The 26,157-nt window shown below is 40.5% G+C and overlaps 3 protein-coding genes across 10 annotated transcripts in view; 2 read left to right on the top strand and 1 right to left on the bottom strand.

The window, feature by feature from the left end:
* Positions 1–119: 119 nt before the first annotated feature.
* On the top strand, positions 120–17,600 carry LOC108625251 (uncharacterized). Its single transcript, XM_026813802.1, has 13 exons — positions 120–331; positions 568–710; positions 780–956; positions 1,048–1,344; positions 1,763–1,883; positions 1,961–2,127; positions 2,410–2,649; positions 2,723–3,086; positions 3,168–3,318; positions 3,393–3,590; positions 3,680–4,116; positions 4,385–4,726; positions 17,211–17,600. The coding sequence occupies exons 1-13, from the start codon at positions 239–241 to the stop codon at positions 17,598–17,600; spliced, it is 3,120 nt and encodes a 1,039-aa protein (XP_026669603.1). The 5' UTR covers positions 120–238.
* LOC108625259 (uncharacterized) lies at positions 4,889–6,874 on the bottom strand. Its single transcript, XM_018025103.2, has 3 exons — positions 6,693–6,874; positions 5,606–5,755; positions 4,889–5,372 (listed from the first exon to the last, which is right to left on the bottom strand). The coding sequence occupies exons 1-3, from the start codon at positions 6,816–6,818 to the stop codon at positions 5,292–5,294; spliced, it is 357 nt and encodes a 118-aa protein (XP_017880592.1). The 5' UTR covers positions 6,819–6,874; the 3' UTR covers positions 4,889–5,291.
* Positions 17,601–17,635: 35 nt separating the features above from the next.
* LOC108625260 (RNA-binding Fox protein 1) overlaps positions 17,636–26,157 on the top strand; it is a 232,621-nt gene continuing 224,099 nt past the window's right edge. For all 8 annotated transcript variants that reach the window (XM_018025112.2, XM_018025110.2, XM_018025108.2 and 5 more), the window contains exon 1: positions 17,636–18,238. The gene's annotated coding sequence lies outside the window, so the exon portion shown is untranslated. The remainder of the gene's footprint in view (positions 18,239–26,157) is intronic.

Genomic DNA, 26,157 nt, shown 5'->3' with positions numbered 1-26,157 from the left:
CGAAGATGCTACCATCTGACGGCTCAATCTTGCCTTCGGGACACACTACTGCATTCCTTGATATAATTCAGGTGGAAATGCGGTTTGTGTGCGTATTTTTTACGCATGCGTAGAAATGCACGTAGATCTGCGCAGAGGCATCTGTTTCTCTCTGTTATTACTTTCAATTCGAAACAAAGTGGCGTCGTCGTGTGTTCGTGATATAAGATCGTGTGTCAGTTCAATTATTCGCAAAAGAATGGAGCCTTTGTTTCAGTTAGATGCCGAAGATGTCGATATCATGTTAGCAGACGTGAGAAGGAAGCTAATGGTGATCGATGAATGTTCTCAGGTATGTATCTCACTCAAGGTGTTACTCTACAACAATGTTGATACCTTTTATGGCGGGGGACGACTGTCTCTCATTAGTAGACCGCGGTTTTTATGTAAAATCAAGTGTTTGTGGTGTCAGTTTAAAAAATGCATTCTAAACAGACGTGTTTCTTTTACCGTGTGAAAATAAGTTATACCATTGACGTTTACTACTTCAAATATTAGCCGAAATCGAAAAACTAAAAAATCTCGTAGGTTTCGTGCATCGAACGAATATCCCGTTTGTTGGAAAGCGAAGACGCTGCCGGCCAAAAGGCGGTATTTTTAAAATTGATCAAATCCGATGTGCTCTCGACGATGTTCGAGCTCTTGCAAACTTCTAAAGATCGATTACTTCGGTACGTTTTATGCGAAATACTGAGTATATAATAGTAGATTTCTTAAAACATTTGCCTTCTTTCGAACAGATCTATTATTGATTTCTTAAGTGCAATAATCGTATACCGGAAGTTTTATGAAAGTTACATAGCCCTGGATGCTATGGATGCTATTCTGAAAGTCGCAGTATGCATTCTAAAGTCCCGCTCCAAGGAAACACAATTATTAGAGAAACTTGTTACGATTATGAACGACATACTTCTTAGGTAAATGTTGTTCAGCGCGTGTAATTGTGCATAAAATTATTGAAACCGTAAAAGAACGTAAATTGTATATCGCGAACATGATAATTATTAGATCAGTGAAGTTCAATGTGGATATCGGTATGGTCTGTGTCCCGCGGCAACTACTGACCTTCCTCAAATCTTTGATCTCGGAGAATCCTTTGGATCAGAAGATAAAGTTCTCCGGCGTCGAGCTATTGAGTCTCGTCCTTAGTAACATTGATACGAAGGACGAAGTGAATGACGACGCGTACGAGCTCAGCCACAAAGCTCTGAATTTAATGGAAGACATCGTCATGTACAGTGACGATGATGTGTCCATTTCGCTAGCCGCAGACGCGTTGTGTACTCTTTGCGCTTCCGCCACACGGTTCGTACGCTAGACATAAATGTTTAAGTAGTAATCGTACTAAATTGCATCCAAAAGTTCACTGCCTATAGATTTGCAGATATATTTCTTATTAAGAGTGGAAAGAAAGTTTTAAAATTTGTATACAACTTGAAACTGCTCCTTATGTTTCCCCCTTCTAAGCGATTTTTGATTTCATATAAATTCTATAAATTTGCAATTTTTGCAATGCTCTCACTCAGGAATGATGACGATACCCACTTTAATTTCTTTTATATAAGATTCTTATGAAACCCTTACATAATATATTAGTTCTTTCTGAACATTGTTAAACCAACATTTCTGTTATAATTAAAATTGTCAATTTCGGGGATTGCATACCCTCGCAATACTCTTATACAGAAATAAGGCTTAAGAATTTAGTATAATGTTCATCCAGATTATGCGTGTCAGAAAGCCATAGCCAAACAAAAGAGGTCGATCAAGTTTTGGAATCGAAACGGAAATTAACGAAGGCGATTCGCGATGCAACGATGAACACGCTTGTCCCTTATGTTAAAGTAAGTTCTAGTCGTTCGCGATGTGACATGTATTTAATTACGCGTTCGTCAAAGGCCTTTTTATTTCCGACCGTCAGAGCAGGGAGGAGTCAAACTATATGGACAAGGTCAAATTTCCCAGGAACCTCGTCACTTGCCTGAACAATCTGTACATGCTGAGCAGTGGTTGCGACCACGACTTGTCAAACAAGTTGGCCGCCAACGGATATCTGAAGTATTTCTTACTTTTAACCACCACGTTTCCGTAAGTCTCGGTCGTTCAGGAATCGTTGAAGGACATTATGGAACTTCTATATTTAGCTTTCCATCAGTAGCCTTAATGATTACCAAAATATCACTTGGTCATGTTTCATAACATGAAATAAGTTGACAATTAAATTTTTTTATTCTGACTTCCACTATCGAGAATGTAGATTCTGAACTATAGAATGCTCAACCTATTTTTGATATTCGTCTTCATAAAAAGCATGGTTTACACTGTCCATACCGTGGTTCGATATTCCTGGGTTCACTATTGATATTTTAGAGAAATGTTGCGGCGCAGTACCTATCTGCTACTATCCCGAATACTAACCACCTTGGCTGATAAATCTATGCCAGTCGATCATTCAGACGAGCAAAAGACAGCCTTTGTAAATTCGTTGTATCCCGGATTATTGAATCTCCCACTTGAACCCAAATATTGGGGAGATGTTATAGCTCACCAAGGCAATAGTTCGAATGCATTGGCAACGCTAATCTACTATCATTACCATGGAACCAGAGAGTACGAAGTCATATTTAATAAAATTCAATTCACGTTTATTGACGAGTCGATAGTTAGAATGGATACATTTTAGGGTCGATATGATATGCCTGAAATCGTTAATCACGAGAATTGTCAATCTGCCTAAATCCGAACAGGCTCAAGTTTTGAAAGTTTTATGGTTTCTGTTTGCTCTCGCGTCCGTATCGCATCCATCACCGAGCACCGAGCAGGATTATTACAGAGCCGTGCAACGATTGGCAGCCGCGTTGCGACGTTCCACGTTGCACGATTGTTACACCCACCACATAGACCTCTTGCGCTACTGTCTGAAATCTGTCGATTTCCCGAAGGATCTTCGTAACATGACGATGAACCTTTGGCTCATCGAGTCTGACGGCGACATTAAACCGCTGTTAATGTTGGACTGCCGCGAAGTAGTGCAGCACTATTTATTGGTATACATGCAAAACGTTCCCTAATCTGTGAATACGGTATAAGCTAGTACGTGCTGTAATGTAATATCTGTTGGGAAATAGCTCGTCATACAAGAAGGGTACTCAGAGGAGATAATCAATTTAGCGATGAAGGGAATTAGAGAGATGATCCGCATGAATAATGCCAAGGAACTTGCAGAGATTGCCTGGGACATGTTGCCGAAATTGATATCGACCTACGATCCATCAAAAGGTGTCTATTTTTAAAAAATTTGATTACGTATCACCCTGTATACATCCCTATGTTTTTGAAAAAATATTTAATAGACGAACAGATGAAAGCAGTGTTAGAATTAGCCAACGTGTCAATGCCGAACTTATTGATATCGAGCGTTAGAAATCGTTGCGCGGACGGTCTCCTAGCGATCATTCTACGCCAAGAGGCGGACTCGAAGCTGAGGACGTTAGCAGTAATGCAGTCGTATGCGTTGCTGGTCACGTCCGTGAGGATCCAGTCTTTCACGAGTACATATTTCACGGAGACTTACCCTCGATAAATACAGAAAACAATTCCACGTTTCTACCTCTTCTCCTTTTTCTTCTTTACCTAATAGTTCTCGAGAAGTGCTGCTCAACTCCGGATTTGTTGAAGGAGTTGGTCGTTCAAGGCTTCTCCGCAGAGACGACCGAGCTGTCCGCCGTCTGCTTGAAGCTGCTCGCTTTTATCATTCGTTGGCAGAAAAAATCGTCGATCCAGGTGTGCGAGGATATTGCACGGTCTGCAAATAATAGATTGTCGGGCGATCAGCAATCCATCCAGCGTTGCGTGTCCCAACGCGTTAAGCCGCTGACGATTGACGTGCAGAGTTTAGCCGATTTGCTGTTAAATACGAGGAGGTCCGTCCATTCGTCGATCAATGGAATACAACTCGTGCTGGAACTTTTAACTCAAAATATTGACGGCTCGCTCATCAGACTGGACGGGTTCGATGAAAAACATGCCGAAGGCATGATCAACCTCTACGAGACCCTTTTTATCGTCCATGAAATAGTGAGTGATTTTAAGTTAATTATATTAACAAACAATGCTGGGCAATAAATATTATTTAATATCTTGAATTTTGTTCGGCATAAATGAAATAGAATTATAACGAGAATTTACGTAAATAAAATGTTTTCGTTTTAAAAATCTGAACCATAAAATAGAATGCTTATTTTCAAAATTATATATACACACTGTAAAATAATTCAGTGAGTTGCTGATTGTAACAAAAATATTTAATGTTAGTCAATTAAAATTTGATTGAAATTTTTTACAGAGGGATCCAACGCAAAGGGATACGATTTACCAATGTTTGCAAGCCTTTCTACAATTTTGCTGTAAGCACGTAGAATGGCTGATGTATCACCTGTGCACCTTGATGAGTACTTATGATATCGTATATAGCGTCTTGGAGACGCGTTACATATCCTCCGATTTTTTGGAATACGTTTCAACGTGGCTTAGCTACCGTAAGAGATACTGCGATGACGAGGCACCATGGAACGAGGAATCCCTTCGCACAACACCATTCGAGGAGATTTTGGACTTGATCAAAAGCTACGTGAAAGAAATAAAAGATTCAAAAACCAGCGCTGGATTTTCCAGTCTTCTTCATGCGGTGAGTGTTATGAAATACTTTTCTTTAAATTATATTTGTTGATCCAGAAATTCTTTTAATGATAAACATATTGTACCAATTTATCTACGGGACTGTCATAACGTTTTTAGTTATCGCAGTACGAGGATTAGATAGGATATTCTGTGACACTTCCGAAGCGAGTTTTGCTTTAACAGTTTATTCGATCTGTGCAACATTGCCTCGATATAACATTGTAACATGTTAAATACGTGCGTACAAAAAGTAGAAAAAGATTAATCGGGGACGAATTTAATCCGTCCGCGTGCGCTTCAGCGTAATCCTGAAATATAGTGGTTTCTGTTTCTGTCTGTTGTTGCGATCGCTAAATAGCTTGATTGCTCTTCTCGCTCTCTAAATGCATCGGCCGGATGATGTATCTTAAAAATTCTCATATTTCTTTTATCTCGGGAACTGGTCGGACGCGCGGTTCGTGTGGTGTGCGTCTGTCGCGTCGCTTATAGAATCCACGCTCGCTCGACTTTCGCAGTCGCTCGGCGGTCGTACTCGTCCCTTCAGTTTCTTTTCAAGGGACAGCAAGTTTTTGTTACTTTCGCGGTCGCCCGTTGCGCTGCATGAAGCAACCCTTGAAGGAGTTTAATCTGACGTCGATCTCGCCTTCTTCTAGCTGTAATCAGTCGTTACATTCCATACACCTGGCGTAGTTTAACCCATTCGCATCATATGCCGTCATTCAATAAAATGCTTCATCTAACGATTGATATAATGTTTAATACCAAAAAATCAATACACTATTGAATTATTTTTATTTTGATGTTAACGATTAAAAATTATATTTATAATTCGCTGATGATGCGAATGGGTTGAAAATGATTTACGAATTTGTTTCAATTCGAATACCTGGTCGAACAAGTAGATCTCTTTGTAACAGGACGGTGACACGCATTCGCGAATGCATCTAGTTTTGGCCATGCTGTTTCTTTCTGGCGATATAATCTTGCAAGCGCCGCTCTCCTCGCAAGCCTGCTCGAACTGCCTGAAGAGAAGTTCCTGCGGGAGAGCGGGGAAGGGAGAGAGTTATATCGCGATGAGATACCGGTCAAAGCGAAATTGATATTGAAATATGCTCCACTCGAATAAACAGCCTGGAGAAAATGTATTGTTACGAACTGTCTAAAGAGACTCTTGGCACGCGGTGAAAAACACAGTCGATTGCGCTTCTCGCGCACAATAACCGCATAAAATTGAGCGTAACAATTGGTTCGTGCCTGTTCGAAAGATTAACCTCAATTAGTCCTCGCATGAGTTCTATTATTGCTGCTGTTGCTCGTTCAATTTCCTTTGAAGACAGTTTCCTTTCTCTCTGTCTAAATTCATTCACGTTCGAACACGTTTTATTATCATATCATTTTTAAGAGAAATAATAGAAATAATTGGAAATATCGGGAAGATAATCGTAAAATTGATCTAAAAATGATTGCTGGGATTCTTTCTTTCTATTTTATTACCGAGTAACAGCATCGTCTTTGAACTAATGCCAATCCTTCGGCCAGCATTACAGAATTAATCTTACGTTTCTCGTGGAAATACTACCTCGATTCGAAGCGATCTCGATATATTACGTATGGCAAAACACAGTATTGAAAGTCAGGAGATTTAAATAATAAATATGAAACCGCGAAGTGTCGGTAAAGATAGAACAACTATAATTATGATACTGAATAATGAACTTGAAAACCAATATTTTCCCCTCGATTCTAGATATAAATCAGAAGAGTACCGCAAGATTCGTTCTCTTACTAAAAAGTCTGATCAGAATCTCCTCTCATTTCTACTATTACAGTGAATACTGTTGTCAGATATAAGACCGGTTCAGTGCAAAAAGCGGTACATCTCCAAAACAACCCCTACACCATAACCTTATCCAGCGTGTAAACGTTCAACGGCATACTGATTCTCACGCTCGTAGGTCAATGATAGCACTTACATTCTTGGTTGTCTCCTTGTACGGATATTCGGGGAAGGTGAAGGTCTTCGTGAGGGTGCCTGGCCCTTCCTTCAGCTGTCCGACGACGAGGATCAGGCCGATCGCGAACGCCACCCCCGGCGCCATGTTTAGCAGCCGGCTACGATCAATATGAAGGGGTGGCGCTCGCTTATGCTCTTCTTCGCGACGCGACCGTCGCTCGTTTCACGTCCGCGTCTGTAAAAACGCCGGGGGATGGACAGGCAGCTGGGAGGGGTTCCGCGCGCGATCAACCTGTCGATCCCCCTTTGGCCGTTCGCCCCGTGAAATTGACTTTTTAAGAACCTGAGCCCGAACTCACCGCGGGGGTAGCCACCCTTTGGCGCCCGATTTTCGTCCGATGCCAAACGCGGTATCCTTCTTTCGGTTTCATTTGCGGGTTGCGATTGGTTGGATTCTATATCAAATCTATCACATTTTTGTCAAACCATCGTTTCTTATTACAGATGAATATTGTATCTTGGATCGATATGCTTCTTTGGAGTAGTCTTTTGTTTTGAACGTTAGAGATTTATGGGTTGTCGATTAAGGGTTAAAGTCTTATGTGTTACTAGTGGAACATGATAGAGTGGCGTTGTCGATAATAGAACTCGAGGATGCGATGAATTTAAGATTAGAGTATACTTGATGATGTACACGTCTAGTCTAATAATAATCTATAAAGTTTAATATCGAGTCTTAGAATAGAATACGGTTTCTTATAATAAAGAAAATGTAACACTAATCGTCTAGAAGTGTTTATCATTTTCTCATCTTCATAAAACCTATTTGAATCTAAGCGAGAATTGCGAAATAATAGTTTTGGAGGAAGCTTGGTAGAGGTATTCGAGGGGGAAAGGATAGAATGAAGACGGATTCACGGAAACGTCCGCGTGTGTGAATTCATCGATAAATCCGCGGCTCGGCTATTTTGCATAAAACGTAACGGGGTGTGTATGCAGCGATGCGCGGTGGCATTTATCGTGGCGACGCACGCGAGCGGACCAGACGACGGTTTTTGTTCGGCTAGGCGTTGTGCATCGGCAGCTTCCACGTGCACCGGTCCGGTCCAACCCCCTCGTCGACCATTAAATCGAGATTTTCGCTGGTGATTAGCGGCAGTTTGCCTCGCCTCGCTGCACCCGCCAGTCGATAGATTTTACCAATAATTTTCCGTCAATCCGAGAATTTTCGACGAGCCGAGGAAACTTTCCACAGAACCATACATTATTATTTCCTGCGGTCGGGGCTGAAATAGCTTCGTTATTTTAGCCTTTGCCTTTTGGTAACTCGTTATAGCTTGCGCGTTCTGACGAGGTCAAATTGTAGAGAGTACGCGTAGAGAATGAAAGCGAGCAGCTACATTTATTATTACTAGAAAGAGAGTCGCATTTTTTTTTAGATTCAAGTAATGAATGAACGTAATTAGTTTTTCTACGTAATTCCGAAGTATTACGCTGCGTGAAGCCTGCGATAGTCGTGTTTCTCGATTAATTTTCACTCCTTTCAAACAACCTGTTACACAACCTGTTAAATTAGAATTAATTACTCAACGAGTTCCATTAATCACCGGTGGTGCGATTCCTCTGAAAGGGAAGGAGGAAAAACAGGCAGCCGTGGCGTTCGGCAAGCTTCTAGAATTCCCAAAATTGAGGTGCGTACTCAAAGCTACGTTCCATTAAACGCGAGTTACTAATTAAAGCGACCCCTAGTATGGACAATTATCTTCTCGACGATTTGACAAATGAATTTCATTTTACAGACACCTGCGATTACCACCGCAAGCGATACAAATTCCGATACGAATTCCAATTTTTTGATAATCACAAAGCGAGGAAATGAAGCTGAGTTTTTTTTATTCATATGTTCATTTCCTTCGTTGAAATGTATATCGAAATCCAATCCACTGCATGCGTGTTATATTTCCGATTCTAATATGAATTTCCCGTGAAACGTAGATTTATTAGCACCAGAGATTTTGGACAGTTCCCAGACCGTAATACTGTTCCTTTAACATCACGGCTAAAAGAGATTTTCTTGTTATTGTTCTGATGAAATGATTTGTGAAGCGCTGTCGGTATTTCGAAGATTGATAGCGCAGGATCATATAACAGAATTTGGGCTTGCTTACTTTCATTTTTACGAGGAACGACTAAGAGCAAGCAGTAAAGCCGATACGAGTTTGTTGTTACATTTTACAGCGTAACAAAGTAAAGGCAAACGGCGAGTTTACTGCTAACGAATTGTGTAATTTCAATGTTTAAAACCGGCGATGCAACGCGCATTTTGCCATCGACTGACGTACTCCTCGACCGTGAAATAATTTCCGGGTCTAACCCATAGTACAATTACCGGTAATGTAAAAATCGATCATGTCTATCGATGGAATTGTCTGTCCGTTTGTTCGTGCATTAAGGCCATGCAACAATAGTTCTATTCTTAGACACCCTTCCCACAGATGAAAAGATATTTAATTCTGTCTTGTTTAATTGAATCGGATTATTGTCCTCGTACTTCTTATTTCCTTTCTGATTCTGCTGAGTTGAGAATTTGCTCGTTAATTAACGAACAATTAAATTGAATTAATTTAACAATCGGTCACAGTTCCGATCGAGTTGCCACGGATGTATTATTTACTAAGCTAATCCTTTTCTCGCCGTGGATGGAAACAGTGTTGGAAGTTGATTTAATTAGAGAGCAATTAACCGGCGAATGCCGGGCTAGTTGATCTAATTGCAACAATTAAGGGAATTGTTCGGGCCCGGGAGGGAGGTACTCGCTGCTGTCCAAGCGGCAATTTTTCGACCAGTTCCGCTTCCATTGCGTCTCTTAAAAAAAAAAAGAAACGGCGACAGGAACGAAATAACGCAAAACGAGAAACAGCAATTATCCGAGTCATTAGGTTTTCCTTATACCGATAATCGCAATCACAGAATTGCACTTACATCACTGCGGTCTGTGCGTCACGCAGACAGAATTGGCATAACTTTAAAAGTTACTATCGTGCATGGCTATAGTGATAGCATCGATATGAATTATTCACCATTTTTCGTCGAGCTATGCTATTTCCTGATTGCTTCGCAAACAGCGATACTTCGGGAGAATATTGAAACGCGTCTTGCAATTCACTGGCACGGAAAGTCGGATTTTTATCGCGCCTGGAATTCGACGATAATCATAAACCTTGTATTCCTTGCACCAACGTTCCCTGTGCCAACGTTGTTCCATTGTATTCCTCCTGTCTGTAGAAAATTGCTCCCATTACGAAAATTTGCCAGTCAGATTCTACAATTACTAGGTCAGGACACTTATTGACACTCATGAAAGAATATGACTCGCTGTTTAACTCGTCTGCATCGTACATAAATATTATAATTAAAACTAATAGCATATTGCATATAATGATTGTTACAACAGTTGAAGTAATAATTAATGGAATGGCTCATATAATGTTTAATATGACACAAGAACAACTAATAAAAATCTAGATGAATAATACATACTATTGCACAGGGTGGCCCATCTACATATCACCTAAATATCAGAAGTTATTTAGGTGTCTACATTTAGGTGTACCTGTACCACCCTGTACTTATAATGATGCAAATCAATTGTCAGATCTTCTGTCTTAAACGTGGACATCACAAATATCAATCAAGTACCGTTTCAATTTTGATCGTTTCCTCGGTTTAGCCGATAAAAATGTCACTTTCGCGCATATTGAAAAAAGTAGATGGCCCCGCGCGATATCGCGATATAAATCACTGTCGCGATCGTGATAAATAGTTGAATAATAGCGAAAAATCGTGAAAGAGGGAAGCCATGTATCGAGGCCAGCGTTGTGCTCCAGGTCTCGTTGATTTACTATAGCCTCGTGTCGAGGGATTATTGCGAGCGATCCGCGTCTCGCGTTTCGCCAGGAATCCTGTTCCCCAGACTGTTCGCGACCGCGAGATTCCTCGCCGACTCGTTATTGACAGAGCAAATAAGGATCGACGATAATGGGAATCGTTGACACGCCGTCAAACAAATTCTTCGCGAGGTTTGTTGAACCTTGGATCTCACCTCTCTGCGATTCCTATGGAATATGGACGACTCCGCGTGTTCCTCTAGTCGAGTTGGGAATTGTGAATGGGAAAATATTTTACTGTAGGTCGACGCATTTTTAAGAAGAAATATTCACCGGCGTGAACTTAACGAATCTTTACGAACTGACGAAAAATCTGCGGATGGCAGTATTTCATTCGTGATAGAAAAACATAGGAATTGTGTTTTAAATCCGTGGCCATCATTCGATGTTTTCAAAAATCCAATTCCAAAATTCAATATGTACAATTTCTCAATTTTGTTTTATCGCTAAATAAAAGTAATCGATGAAAAGATGGCAGGCGTTCGATTTTCCCATAGCCAAGTTTAATGGAATGTTTTATCATCGCATCGCGCATTGTCGTTTTTCGATCGGGTCACGATTGCCGCAGGGCAAATATTTTCGCATCTCTTCTGCAATCTGCATAAAACATTGTTCCCCCTCCCCCAGAATAGGATTACCTGCTGTGTCCATGTAACATTTCTGAAGAGTATCAACAATATCAAAAAAGTATAATGCTTTTCGCAAAACAATTATTCATCGTGCTCCGTAGATTGGTCATGGTGATAATTATGGGGTAAATTGTAATCAAAGCACAGAGATAGCGTAATGGATCCGCTGGGCACGTTATAATAATGCTTAATGACCGGAACACAAACTGGCCCTTACATAAACTCATCGAGCCATTGTAATTTGTGGGTGACACGCGGCGAATTCCACTCCCGGTCGATCATTAACCCGGCGTTTAATTAAACGCGTCGAACGACTGCTTCGTAACGATACGCGTTTCACGTGTCCAGACGATGACGATGTTAAGTCTTAAACGCGGCTCTCGCGGGTGTCACGAGCTCTATGTCGTAGGTCGTTTCGCTTTAATACATGGAGAGTTCCTTATTACGTGCGAAATAGTCGTATACTCGAGCTGTTATTGATTTTTTACCTATTTATAATCTTGTTTCGGCTTGTCGAATGGAAATTCTAATTAGATTTGTGGTTTTTTTTTATCTGATCGAGGAACTGCAGTGAATAATTGATGTCAGTAGCTGATAATTTTTAAATTACACGATATTGTAGAGGATTATGGAAATATCAACGTTTTGTTTTTCTTTTATTGCTGGGAATGAGGTAAGAGGAAAAGCGGGAATCGAAGTAGCTGCAACTGTACCTACTCGAGAATTAGATAATTATAAATGGAACGAAACACGCGAAACGGGTGCTGTGTAATTTCCTGGGATCGCAATTATGTTTCATGTTGCGAACTATTTCCGCATGGAATTCCGTGAACGATAATGTCGAGTGCCTTTCATATCTCCGTTAATCTTTCCCCCGCCGGTGGTATTATTTATTTGGAAATCTTCTCGAAAACTTTCTACGCCCAGCCACAATTTCGCTGTTACATACTTCCATAATTTCGTACTCTCGTGTATTAATAAACATTCACATTTGGCAGAATGCAATTTTGGCAAAAAATTTTTATTGCCACGAAGAAAAATTGAGAGGAAATCCTCCTTTAGATTGAATCAAATATAAGTTTTGAAGTTCTTAAGTAAACTCGAGGGGTAAGCGAAGGGAGAAGTATTCTGGCAAAGTTTTCATTTATGAATAAAGAGGAGGATCCGTCAGGACGTGGGATGCGAGGATAGGAAATATCTGTTCCGGATGCGGGGAAGGGGCCAGCGTGCTGGCGCGCCGTTTGTCAAACATTTGGCACGCTGCCGAATCCAGGGCTGTGTGCATCTGACCCCAAGTGCAACAAGTACAATTAGGGAAAGCAGAACTTAGGTGAACTGACCTGCGCACCCTGTCGACCTCTCTCCAATCGATATGCAACCGAAATTCTGCTGACTATCCTAAAGGAACCACCGATTTCCGGTTGTTGAAAAATCTCTAACTGTTGGACATTGGAAATGAATATCTCACGTCTTGAAGATCTTATCCAGAAGACCTGAACCTCTAATGATCAAAGCTTAATCGATTAATCCCTTTGAAATATATTTTCAGATAAAGGAGTATTTTTTGCTGTATTTATTATTTACCGTGGAGATATTGCTGGCTGCATAAATTACATGGCGGGTGCAATTTCCCAGTATTGCGCGGGTCACAATTTGTTCCGTGGTACCCCGTAAAAGTGTTAAATCACACAGTTTTTGCTGCACGCGTATATTTCGGGTTACCTCATTCAATACCTCGTTTCTTAAATCCTTTCCGCGCGTTATTCGTTCCCAGGCAAATGCATATTTTACATTCTCGCCAATTAACTTGTATTTTCAATATTTATCTTAAGGGCAAGAATTTATAGGATTAAACTTCTACAGATTTTATTCGAGCACTTTCATAAATTACACGAAGCACAAAGAGAAGAGTAAGTTAACAAGCAATTTACGTAAAAAGGGAACGCGTGGGATGATTAGTTTAAATCGCGTAATTCACCTGAATTTTTTGCGCATCCAATTCTTCCCATTACACGAAGTATGTAGCTACACAAAGGGAGGACTAATTTCAGCCTCAGCTTCGCATATTTTACTTGCAGTTCCTCCTATTATCAATTTAAGCAAGCTAATCCTCGGTACACTCTTTTCAATAATATTTACTTTAATCCATTTGCATTATACATTCCACGCTATGAATATTATAATAAATATTAATACAATATTTCATACAATAATCGTACTCATGTTAACACAATATTTGATAGTATTATATTTAATGACTGTTACATTGGTTAATAAAACAGTAGTTACAATAATAATTAATACAATATTTCGCTTAGTAATTCATTCTTTGATGATAATGATCAGAAAAATTGTGCGTATACATACGGCAATAATGCAAATGGGATAACAAAGGAGATTATCCGCGCAGGACGTAATTACTTTCGTGGGATTACATTCTGTTTACGGGAATCTGCAACAAATCAAAGGGCGGGCTCGATGCCTCGGCGCATTTCCTCAGTTAGCGAATCTCATTACCGAAACGCATCGGGCGTCATATAAATTTACAACACAATATCGCTTTATCATTGGCCGACGTTTCGCGGGCTGAATTATGGAAGCGGCGAGGGAGGCTACCGTGTCGAGTGATACCTATCCCACGGCCCACGGAATCGACCGCGAGTAGCCTCGTCGTGGAATTGCGAATTCGTCGCGCGTTCACCGACGCGTCTGACATTTTCCCGTTGCCGGGATGATATTTTCTTGAATAACCGCGGTGAACGAAAGTGATTCACGGCCTGCCCTGGTATTTGAATATCAATTGCATCGTGCTTCGTTTAATTCGTACATTACTCGGGGGAAGGATCGTTAAAAGAAATACTAGAGTTTAATTAAATTAAAAGATTCTAGAGTACTCTTCATTTCTGAAAAGTTAAGATCGTGTATAAGGATGATTTCAAGTTGGGAATTTGTTATTGACGATGTGGAAGAGAATCTACAGAAGAATCTAATGACCTGTGACAATTTTCTTATAACGTCCGTCGCAATCTGTTTGGGAGGGCACTTCAGAAAACAGCGAGTGAGGAAAAGAGACGTGGTTGCAGAATGTGAAAGGAGTACGAGGACTTTAGTCGGAGTTATAAAGTACGTGACGGAAAATCGTGTCAGCTGTATATACTCGCAGCTCAACTTTCTCGCACGGTTACAGCAGCTTCGTTCTTCTTTTTTTTTTCCTCTCTTCTCGTCGTGTCTCTCCCGCGAGAGAGAGACTTTCACCAGGACCAGCGACGACGTTCGTTTCTATCGATCCGCGATGCAATTCGATGAGGACCTCTTTCCTTGCCTTTCGTCCTACCCAGAGCTACTGGATGCATTTCGTGTCCCAACACGTACCTCGGAGTCATGAAAATCGGTGAAAGAAATTATTTTTGGTTCGTTATAAAAATTGGTAGCTGTTGCCCTTCGAATTTCAGACTTTTAGATTAGATTAATACTTTTTTCGAATTTAAATATTTATATTCAAACTATTTAAGAATATGTTTAGCGAGAAGATTAACGAACTTAAATGTACAAAAATATTAATTAGATGAACATTTTGTTACATTTAATATGAAAATTGTAAAAGGAAATTTTTATGTCTTTACAACTCAACGTATGAAATTGAAAATTTGCAAAACTGACGGAACATGTGCGCTGCGTGAGGATTAGTAACATAAAAATAGCAATGGGGTGTAAATTTTCAAAGCGCTTTTGAGGAATTACGTATTCATAGAATTTTCACGAGTTTACACGAGTAATTTAAATGTTTCCGTAAATTTTTTCCGCCGCGTGGTTCGAGGATGCTAGAGGCACCACAAAGGCTGAAAATATTGGCCAAGTAGGCACACAAGAAAAGCGTAGTTGTTGTTTGAAGTTTCGGGGCTCCTCGAAAGGAATAAACCACGCTTTCATTTCGTTCTTAAACTTTTCAGTCACGGAACAAACGTGAACGGAATTATTCAAAATGCGTCATTTAGCTTCTGAACTGCAGAATCGAAAAAAAATTGTTATAAACATAGATAGCTTCGTAAAAGAGGTACCAATATTAATATTCATGAAGGTGAGATATTAGCAGTTAAAAGCTGTGTTCAAGTAATTCTTAACTCAATTGCTGTTTTAGACTTCTTTTCCAATGCACAAAGAAGGAATTAAAGCTTTTGCTATTTGTATATTTTTTCAAACAAGGCTATTACTTTCGCAATTTTATTGAATGAAGAGTTTTGACATCCGACATGCAAAGTTTTAATTTCTATATAGAACATACAACTCATTTTGACACCAAGCCAATAGATATAATTATCACTGTTATTAATTTTGTAGAAGATCGAATTCTATGTCGACGCATATCATAATTTCTGGTATTTTTTTTTTTAAAGACCAAACATTTTATCCTTGATGCATCAATATTAGGAGTAATGAATTTAATTAAACTGCCGATAACGCGGCGACTGAATTTTCTCTTTTACTGCGATGGCTTTTGTTCGCATGGAAAAAACTTTCCCATTTGACAGCAGTTCGCATCGGAAATGAATCGTGTTTGCCTCTGCGACCGCATCGGGGAACGTATAATTTAACTTCCGAATGAGCTCCTATTACAGAGCCGGTTCTCGCTTTGAAATTTTGTATGAACGAAAGTTTTTACCTCCTAGTTGTTCAATGATCATGTACATATTTTGAATAATCAGATGAGAATCTAGCTAAAATTCGTCAGACAAATTTCTATTACCAAAATTTGATAGCAGATTAAATCCTAAGTATTCATATTTTTGCTCTTTTTTCAATTTTCTAACACACGTCACACTTATAATCAGTGGTATTTATAATATCGCGATTGCTGAGAATTAACATAATCGACACGTTGCCTTTTAATTTCCCAGCGAATTTATTTGATACATGGCAGAACGCAAAGGGAACGATGAAATGCTGCCAGATATGTAAATATCATCCGCAGCAGGTGCACGCGTCTCTAGGAAATAAATTAAATACGAAGTAATAAAATAAACGCTGGTCGAAATATCTCCCGTTCCGGCTCGCGTTTTAATTCTTTCAATTCATTTCTCTTCCCCGAATTATCTATTTCCCATAAAACTTTCAAACATAAAATATGAAACAAAAAAATTCATTCAATATTTTTTTTTTTCCTGTACAACACGTGAAAAATTCACATTCTAAAAAATATTTCTTTTTTCACAATTATATTATTCTAAAGTTCATTTTCATTTATTCAGCGATTAAATTTTCTGTTTTATTTCCCGTTTATTCTGTAAAACATTTAAAACATTTTGCACAGCACGGAGTCTGTTGTTTCGGAACAGGTTGAAAATAATTTGTAATGCGGTTGAATAGCCGAAATACCTTTTACTGGCGAAATAGCTTCAGTTTTGAATAGAACGTAGCCGATATTCGTTTATGATAGATTTTAACGTGTACACCAGAGCCAGCTAATTCCATTTGCGTCCCGATGCGCATCTGCGCGTCACTGAAAACGCAATTATGCACGTCGAGTTCTGATTACGGACGTCGTTGAAGACAATATCGGCCGGTTTAATCTAGTTTCAGTAACAATACACGTAAACGAATGCGGCCGGCCAACTAGAACATCGGTCCAGACGAAATTCTCGGCGATCGACAACAGGTCGGTTCACTCCCCCGAGTGAAATAACCGCCTGCTGCTTTTTTGGTCTGTGTAAAATGAAATTCCAACTAGAACGACCGTGCAATTCGTTGAAAACGTTTTCAAATTTTCTTTGTTACATTAGAATTTCTAATCGACGCCCAGCTTGAGTTTTCCAAAATTCTAAATGAATAATTGCGACGTATGTCAAACTCTTTCAGAGACCATTCATCTGTAAGCTGTCGTTATAAAATATTGTGACAGGAATTAAAAAGGAGTTGAACACGTCTCTTATGAGGTTTAAAGTTTAATTCTTTTTAACTTCACAGGATTTCAATTTTCAGATGAAACAGGAGAAATCGCTATCGCCAATTTCGAGTCCTCCGTTATTCGTCAAATTCTCACATGTACATGCATTTACCAGTTGTAACCACGCCGTCGAGATCGACAAAAAAGACCGACTTACCGCCGCGATTCGAATTCCCCGTCCCTTGGAAAGCATCGGCTTCGGCCGGCTCGAAAGCGACAAAAGCGTGGCATCAAAACAACCGTCGGCAGGGGATGGGGTTGGCAGGTGGGTTGAAAAGGAAGGCGAGGAAAAGCAACGGGCATGTTTGGGCAGCGATAAGGGGGCACACGGAGTAGTGGAGTGCGCGCGACAGAGAGAGAGAGTTGCGCGCGACGCGGGCGGCGCGGCGCTTGGGGCTTCGGGCGGGTAAGGTCGGCCGAGCGAGCGGCGGCAGAATCGCGCTAACCACTGTGCCATTCGGACACGCAGTCGAACTTCTCTCGCTCGGCGACGCTCGCGACCAACGATCGGCCGCGTCTACCCTCCTCTCGAGGGCGAACCGATCGAACGCGCGTTCGCCATACCCGTTCCGCGTTTTTATTCGGCTTCAACCGTACACAAGTGCGATTCTCTGCGCGATCAAGGTCTTAAAAAACGGAGTAAACGAAGTTCGCAAAGCCACCCCTGCTATCGATTGTTTATCCTTGACTCATCCGCGAGTGACACTCGGACCGACAACAATAGAGTGAGAAGATCGTGTTGGATCTTCGCGTTGACCTTGTTTACTCACGAGTGTGACTCTTCTAATTCCAATTCATTCGAAACGATAGCTAGCTGCGAGAATTCTATTCACCGGTACGTGACTCTCTCGTGGCATTGTTGTTCGCGTCTGTTCGCGTTTTTTCATATCTCTGTGAGCGTGACATTGTCTGTGGCTAGTGACCGTAGTGCGAGCGTAATTCGAACGGTGTGATATACAAGTGTTTCCGAGGGAGAGACTATCAGGTGATCAAAATTGGAGCTGGATCCGGGATCCTGGGGAGCTTTGCGCGGAGGACAGCTTCTGCGGTGAGTAAAACTATTATTCAGCACGTTTTTACATGGTTTACGATGGAAAAGTATTTAGAAATTCTATTATTTTTGCATCCTAGTTTATTACACTTATAATAGATATAGCGGTCTATTATAATTTTTTATTACTTCTGTGTTTTTCATTTATTACATTTATATAATTAACAAGCTATCTATATATAATTCAATGAAATATGAATACTTTCCTTAATAAACTTTTTTACTTTGCATTCTTACTTTGAAAAAAGTATATACCGCGATTAACGTAGGTTAAGATTCGGCTGCATGGTATAAGCACCACAATGTTTACTAGTCGAGAGAATGAAATCCGTGGAACGTCGCAGAAACGACGAGCCATCTGCTCGCCGACAATTGCGTCTAATAACTCGTACACAAACAAGCGCGAAACAATGATCACGTAACCCAGCCTCGTCCCCGATCGCGAACGTAGTCCAAAACATTCCACAGAGCCGGCGATCATTTCTCGAATCGGTAAAATGCGTCTGTGTAGTATATTGGAACAACACTTGGACAGGTCTTGGTCAATTCGTACTTATTTGGGACGATAGCCGCATGAATAAACGGCTTAGCCGGTTCGTCTTGTTTTTTTCCTCGTGGAACCCGGTGTCCCTGCCACCACCGGACGATCTCTCGATTTGAGGAACATCGGCGATCGTTACCCTCGTCGTCACGCGCGTTTCCATGCTTGATCTTGGCGCGACGCTTGCATAACGTTCTTGGAAACCTGTGGCGCCTCGTGGAAGTCAATCGGTTTTAACAAACTGCAAGACGAAATTGAATTGATCGCAGGCCTTTGTTCAATTAATCGAAGGCACTCACTGTGTGACATACGTATGTACGCGTGATCAGGTTGAAGCAAGCGTCGACATTCGCTTTGCGCTACAGTAAAAGCCGATATGGATTTTCATTCGGTTGGAAAATAATGAATTATAGATCTCTTCGACTGATTTTAGAAAGCATACTGTTTGTATGCTGCAGGTTTCGTTATGTCATTCTAAAAGTCAGATCTAATTTTAGATTCCTTTGGCTCTCAAAAATAGTGTGCAGAGTCACACATGCATATGATCCATATTAAGTTTTTTCCATTTTTTGTATAATACATCGAATATTTCTGTAAATGCATAAAATCTCTACTTCATTAAAAATGAACTGCGGAATTTCATTGGATGGTAATAGTCCGCGTTTACCATTCTCTGTAATATTGGCAACGCGTGAGTTACGCTTCTTCATTTTTCCTGTATCCCATTCGCTGTTCTTCCTTGGCGTATGGAAAAAAATTTCGCGAGCAACATAAGTGCCATTGAGGGGCAAGTTCTCCGGGATTACCGTGTTTTTTCTCAGTCAACCACTCCGGCAGCTTATTTTCTCGTTAGCGGTCGACTAAATTCGAATTTAGTGGCCGAAGCGAGACTCGTTCCTCTATCCCGATTTCCAATGAATGAATTATCGAACGCGATAATTGCGATGTTCCAGCCTCGTTCCCCGATGAACGATTAATAGCTTTCCATCCTTTTCCGGGGCCTTTCATTTATTTCAAGCCTTGTTGGCAGAATCAGTGAAAAATGTTTTGAATGACAATCCTTATTCATTCGTTCTATATAATTCATTTAATGATTTACTATAGCGTCTCTTTTTAAACAACATCTGATAGTTAATTTAGAATAATTGTTAGATTTTATAATACACACTATAAGGAAGTGAATGCACGAGCACGCATATGTCGATTTGATCACTGGGGATTATAAACACAAATGTTCCTCTGTCGCATTGATTAGCGACTGTTGCGCACATGATTATTACATCCGTGTAGTTCCATCGCGAGATTGATAAGAAGTAAAAATATGCTCGCTCAGCGCTGATAAGCTAATGTGCCGAGGAAGAAAAAAAATTGTTAATGACCGGTGCAAAAGAGATGCAGGTCATTCACTTGCGGAGAAAGCGTCGTTTGTTCTAATTATATGACGGGGACAGTGGAATGAAATATCGCGGTTGTCGTGGGAAAATATAGTACAGAGTTAGACTGCAGTTTTCACGATAATTTTAAACAAAACCCTGAAGCTTTGTATTTCTAATTAATTTTACAATAAGGTACAAAGCAATCACTTCCAATTAACTGATGAAAAATCTCTCTGCTTTGCGCCTCACGTTCGCGATCAAAAATTCTACCAACGCGGTCTCTCAATTAATAACGATCTAATTATCGGTTGTCGAAGCCAGACATCTCGGTCATGCATCATTAATCGGCCAACGGAAGGTCGGAATTAACGTTGCAACGGGAACAATGCGAGACGGCGAACAGTCAGCTTTCTCCACGGTCGTTCAATGTCGCAAGCAGAAAAAGTTCGTTTTGTATTTTGTTTTTCGTCGGATAAAAAGTGAGTGGTTTCGGCGACGGCCGAGGGAACCGGTATTCTCAGGTCTTTCTCGATCGGGTACACGTGCGACGATCATTGCGTCGTCGATCGCGAGACCAGCAAGAAGCGACCGATCCTCTTTTGTCGACGTTCCAGATCACGTCCGACCGGATTTCTGAACAACTGCCTCGGTATCGTCCACGATGCGACTTTATCTATCCATCGTCTTCACAATTTTCCATCATATCCGAAACTATCGGTTAAGAAAAACAATCCCTGACTCGTCGCACTTGGTTAGATGTCCTTGTAACATTTCTAGGCAAAATACAGCATCCATTAATTCAGATATAGATACTTTGTTTTACATTTCAAGGATAATAATATGCATTTCCTGTTCGATCTTGGATATTTGGTAGTTTTTATAATCTTTTTATGAACGCAATGAATCTTTACTTAGAACTAGACTGCAAATTTGCATGGAAAATAAACTATTAGCAATGTCAATGTAGGAAATGAAATCTAATTAGGAATTTCTTTCGTATTTAAAAAATCATCCTTATATAATTCAATGAAATATGAATACTTTCCTTAATAAACTTTTTTACTTTGCATTCTTACTTTGAAAAAAGTATATACCGCGATTAACGTAGGTTAAGATTCGGCTGCATGGTATAAGCACCACAATGTTTACTAGTCGAGAGAATGAAATCCGTGGAACGTCGCAGAAACGACGAGCCATCTGCTCGCCGACAATTGCGTCTAATAACTCGTACACAAACAAGCGCGAAACAATGATCACGTAACCCAGCCTCGTCCCCGATCGCGAACGTAGTCCAAAACATTCCACAGAGCCGGCGATCATTTCTCGAATCGGTAAAATGCGTCTGTGTAGTATATTGGAACAACACTTGGACAGGTCTTGGTCAATTCGTACTTATTTGGGACGATAGCCGCATGAATAAACGGCTTAGCCGGTTCGTCTTGTTTTTTTCCTCGTGGAACCCGGTGTCCCTGCCACCACCGGACGATCTCTCGATTTGAGGAACATCGGCGATCGTTACCCTCGTCGTCACGCGCGTTTCCATGCTTGATCTTGGCGCGACGCTTGCATAACGTTCTTGGAAACCTGTGGCGCCTCGTGGAAGTCAATCGGTTTTAACAAACTGCAAGACGAAATTGAATTGATCGCAGGCCTTTGTTCAATTAATCGAAGGCACTCACTGTGTGACATACGTATGTACGCGTGATCAGGTTGAAGCAAGCGTCGACATTCGCTTTGCGCTACAGTAAAAGCCGATATGGATTTTCATTCGGTTGGAAAATAATGAATTATAGATCTCTTCGACTGATTTTAGAAAGCATACTGTTTGTATGCTGCAGGTTTCGTTATGTCATTCTAAAAGTCAGATCTAATTTTAGATTCCTTTGGCTCTCAAAAATAGTGTGCAGAGTCACACATGCATATGATCCATATTAAGTTTTTTCCATTTTTTGTATAATACATCGAATATTTCTGTAAATGCATAAAATCTCTACTTCATTAAAAATGAACTGCGGAATTTCATTGGATGGTAATAGTCCGCGTTTACCATTCTCTGTAATATTGGCAACGCGTGAGTTACGCTTCTTCATTTTTCCTGTATCCCATTCGCTGTTCTTCCTTGGCGTATGGAAAAAAATTTCGCGAGCAACATAAGTGCCATTGAGGGGCAAGTTCTCCGGGATTACCGTGTTTTTTCTCAGTCAACCACTCCGGCAGCTTATTTTCTCGTTAGCGGTCGACTAAATTCGAATTTAGTGGCCGAAGCGAGACTCGTTCCTCTATCCCGATTTCCAATGAATGAATTATCGAACGCGATAATTGCGATGTTCCAGCCTCGTTCCCCGATGAACGATTAATAGCTTTCCATCCTTTTCCGGGGCCTTTCATTTATTTCAAGCCTTGTTGGCAGAATCAGTGAAAAATGTTTTGAATGACAATCCTTATTCATTCGTTCTATATAATTCATTTAATGATTTACTATAGCGTCTCTTTTTAAACAACATCTGATAGTTAATTTAGAATAATTGTTAGATTTTATAATACACACTATAAGGAAGTGAATGCACGAGCACGCATATGTCGATTTGATCACTGGGGATTATAAACACAAATGTTCCTCTGTCGCATTGATTAGCGACTGTTGCGCACATGATTATTACATCCGTGTAGTTCCATCGCGAGATTGATAAGAAGTAAAAATATGCTCGCTCAGCGCTGATAAGCTAATGTGCCGAGGAAGAAAAAAAATTGTTAATGACCGGTGCAAAAGAGATGCAGGTCATTCACTTGCGGAGAAAGCGTCGTTTGTTCTAATTATATGACGGGGACAGTGGAATGAAATATCGCGGTTGTCGTGGGAAAATATAGTACAGAGTTAGACTGCAGTTTTCACGATAATTTTAAACAAAACCCTGAAGCTTTGTATTTCTAATTAATTTTACAATAAGGTACAAAGCAATCACTTCCAATTAACTGATGAAAAATCTCTCTGCTTTGCGCCTCACGTTCGCGATCAAAAATTCTACCAACGCGGTCTCTCAATTAATAACGATCTAATTATCGGTTGTCGAAGCCAGACATCTCGGTCATGCATCATTAATCGGCCAACGGAAGGTCGGAATTAACGTTGCAACGGGAACAATGCGAGACGGCGAACAGTCAGCTTTCTCCACGGTCGTTCAATGTCGCAAGCAGAAAAAGTTCGTTTTGTATTTTGTTTTTCGTCGGATAAAAAGTGAGTGGTTTCGGCGACGGCCGAGGGAACCGGTATTCTCAGGTCTTTCTCGATCGGGTACACGTGCGACGATCATTGCGTCGTCGATCGCGAGACCAGCAAGAAGCGACCGATCCTCTTTTGTCGACGTTCCAGATCACGTCCGACCGGATTTCTGAACAACTGCCTCGGTATCGTCCACGATGCGACTTTATCTATCCATCGTCTTCACAATTTTCCATCATATCCGAAACTATCGGTTAAGAAAAACAATCCCTGACTCGTCGCACTTGGTTAGATGTCCTTGTAACATTTCTAGGCAAAATACAGCATCCATTAATTCAGATATAGATACTTTGTTTTACATTTCAAGGATAATAATATGCATTTCCTGTTCGATCTTGGATATTTGGTAGTTTTTATAATCTTTTTATGAACGCAATGAATCTTTACTTAGAACTAGACTGCAAATTTGCATGGAAAATAAACTATTAGCAATGTCAATGTAGGAAATGAAATCTAATTAGGAATTTCTTTCGTATTTAAAAAATCATCCATTTTTATATTTTGTGTCTGCTTGGACATTGAATGAATTTTCTATATTTGCTATGTATACCATTTTTCTACAAGCGCATGAAATTTGTGTTTAAAATTTTTACTTAAAACGCTGTATGGAAAATTGTCACCGATACGCCCACGAAACGAAACATTATTCCCCTGATAGTCTGATATCCGACCATTTGTTGATATCGTTTCGCTCAAGGCGAGTTCGCTCTGAGCAACACTCGAAGGTACATGAGTAGTCTGAATTACTACTGAACTGACCATTTCGCATGCTTGTTATCGAATCTAACCGTACTGTTTAATCGGATTGAATCGCGCAAAAATTCACCCTCGACCTTGGAGGACTCTAGAAGCTGCATTGTTATTGCATACTTAGTATTACAGAATTCATTAGCGATTTATTCTAGATTACATTTTATTTAAGTACACACAATGCAATTATGCCAAAATGTATTTTATTACTAAAGTAACAGATAAATGAAGCTTAAAAGTATATAAAGTAACATATTTTAATTTTTAAAGAATTCTTACCAAATATCTATGCCAAAAAATTTGCTATTATAACTATAGAATTTCAACGAAGTCATGTAAAAGCTATTTTTATCTTGCGGTTCTTCATTGACGAACGTTTAAAGCGTTCCACGTCCTCGCATAGGGAAAAAGTCGTCATCTGGCCAAGGACCGTCGATTTGCCTCTCGTTTGCCGATGAAGCAAATAATAATAGTAATATGCTGGTCACGGTGTGCCTCGCGAGGCTGCAATCAAAGTAACTGACATTTTTCGACGGAAATAGCCAGACGTCTCTTGTGGATTGTTTCCTCCGGCTCGTGGCCTCTCTGTCAATCCGTAATCAGGCCAGTGTCTCTCTCGAGCGAAATGAAGTTACCCGAAATTAAGGCGCACCTACGACCTCGCCGTAATCGCGAAACGCATCCTGCGCCGTGCCTCCGGCCGTGACCAAAGGCGAAGTAACCGCGTTAAAGCGACCCCGTTGGGGATGCCTCTAGAAATCTATGCAAATGAACTGGACGCACGTTGCCTAATCGGCCATTGACGAGTTTCACTGTTCCGGGAATTCCCTTTCCTTGTTCGAAGCTCATTGCACATCTTCATGAATCAACGTGTCAATATTTGAAGTTTACTGGCAGTGAAAGAATAAAACGAGCGACGTTGAGATTGAGAAAGTTTCGAGGCATGCATTGAAATTTGTTGAATTATTTTTATCATGAAGTCTCTAAGACATTAGTATTCCAAACTTTCGAATTTAAGAAAGAAGGGAGTAAGAAATCAGGAGAGCGTGATTGCTCGGTCGAACTCGGTTTCGGTTCGGAACAAGCACAAGTGGTATCAATTAGGAGAGAGAGGAGGCTCGTAACGAGGAGGCAAGCTGTTGCATCCCGAGGCATCAACTCGTGCAGCTGGCGTGCGCCCGTGAAAAGTGCTCGTCGCGGGACGAAGCGGTCGCGAGTCACCGTCGGCTATGTAATCGATTCATAATTCACGTCCGTTCGCCGTGTCTACCGGCGCGGCGCCGGGATAAAATTAGCGGTTTTCCGGCTCGTCGATCCGCAGCGCGCAATCAGGACTCCTGTCCGACTATTATTCCCAACTCGAAACGATCGAATCGTGCCGGAGAAAATCGGCCGCGCCGTTTAATTTCAGACGATCCCATCGACCAATTACGTACCGGTTCAAACGAGTTTCCTAATGTACAGAGCGAGATAAAAGTGAAACTGTCTCAAGAAATCGATTCTTAACGAGGAAGGGTAATGACGGTTGAATTCCTAAAGATAACACGCTCAGCACTTCATTAATGCAACGACAGCGAAATTGATTTCAGAGAAATATACCATGAAACTGAGAGAATTTACTTTCACCGAGACTACGTGTAAGACGAGGTTGTAACGTTGATATATATGCTGTAGATAAATTATTAGCTTCGAAGGAAATAATGCTAATTGAACGAGCATCGCATTCATTATCAGTTGAAAAAGTCCAGGCTAGAAGAGGTAGTCGGGAAATTGTACGCAAGAAAAGGGAAATGATGATTAATCGGCTTTCACTTATAGAAACTCCGTTCCGGCTTCGTACTTAATTAAAATTCCACGACTGAGAATTATCAAATTCAATCGTCTTCCGCGATCAAAGAACAATTCATTCATCAATCGTCGTAATTTATTCTTAGAAGTACAGGAAGAATTACACACAATTTCTCTATAT

Source organism: Ceratina calcarata, unplaced genomic scaffold (assembly GCF_001652005.2).
Source record: "Ceratina calcarata isolate Rehan_Ccalc_2016 unplaced genomic scaffold, ASM165200v1 scaffold350.2, whole genome shotgun sequence".
In the NCBI taxonomy this organism is placed as follows: domain Eukaryota; kingdom Metazoa; phylum Arthropoda; class Insecta; order Hymenoptera; family Apidae; genus Ceratina; species Ceratina calcarata.
Note: the sequence above shows the minus strand (reverse complement) of the source record. Positions and strands in the feature narration are given on the sequence as shown.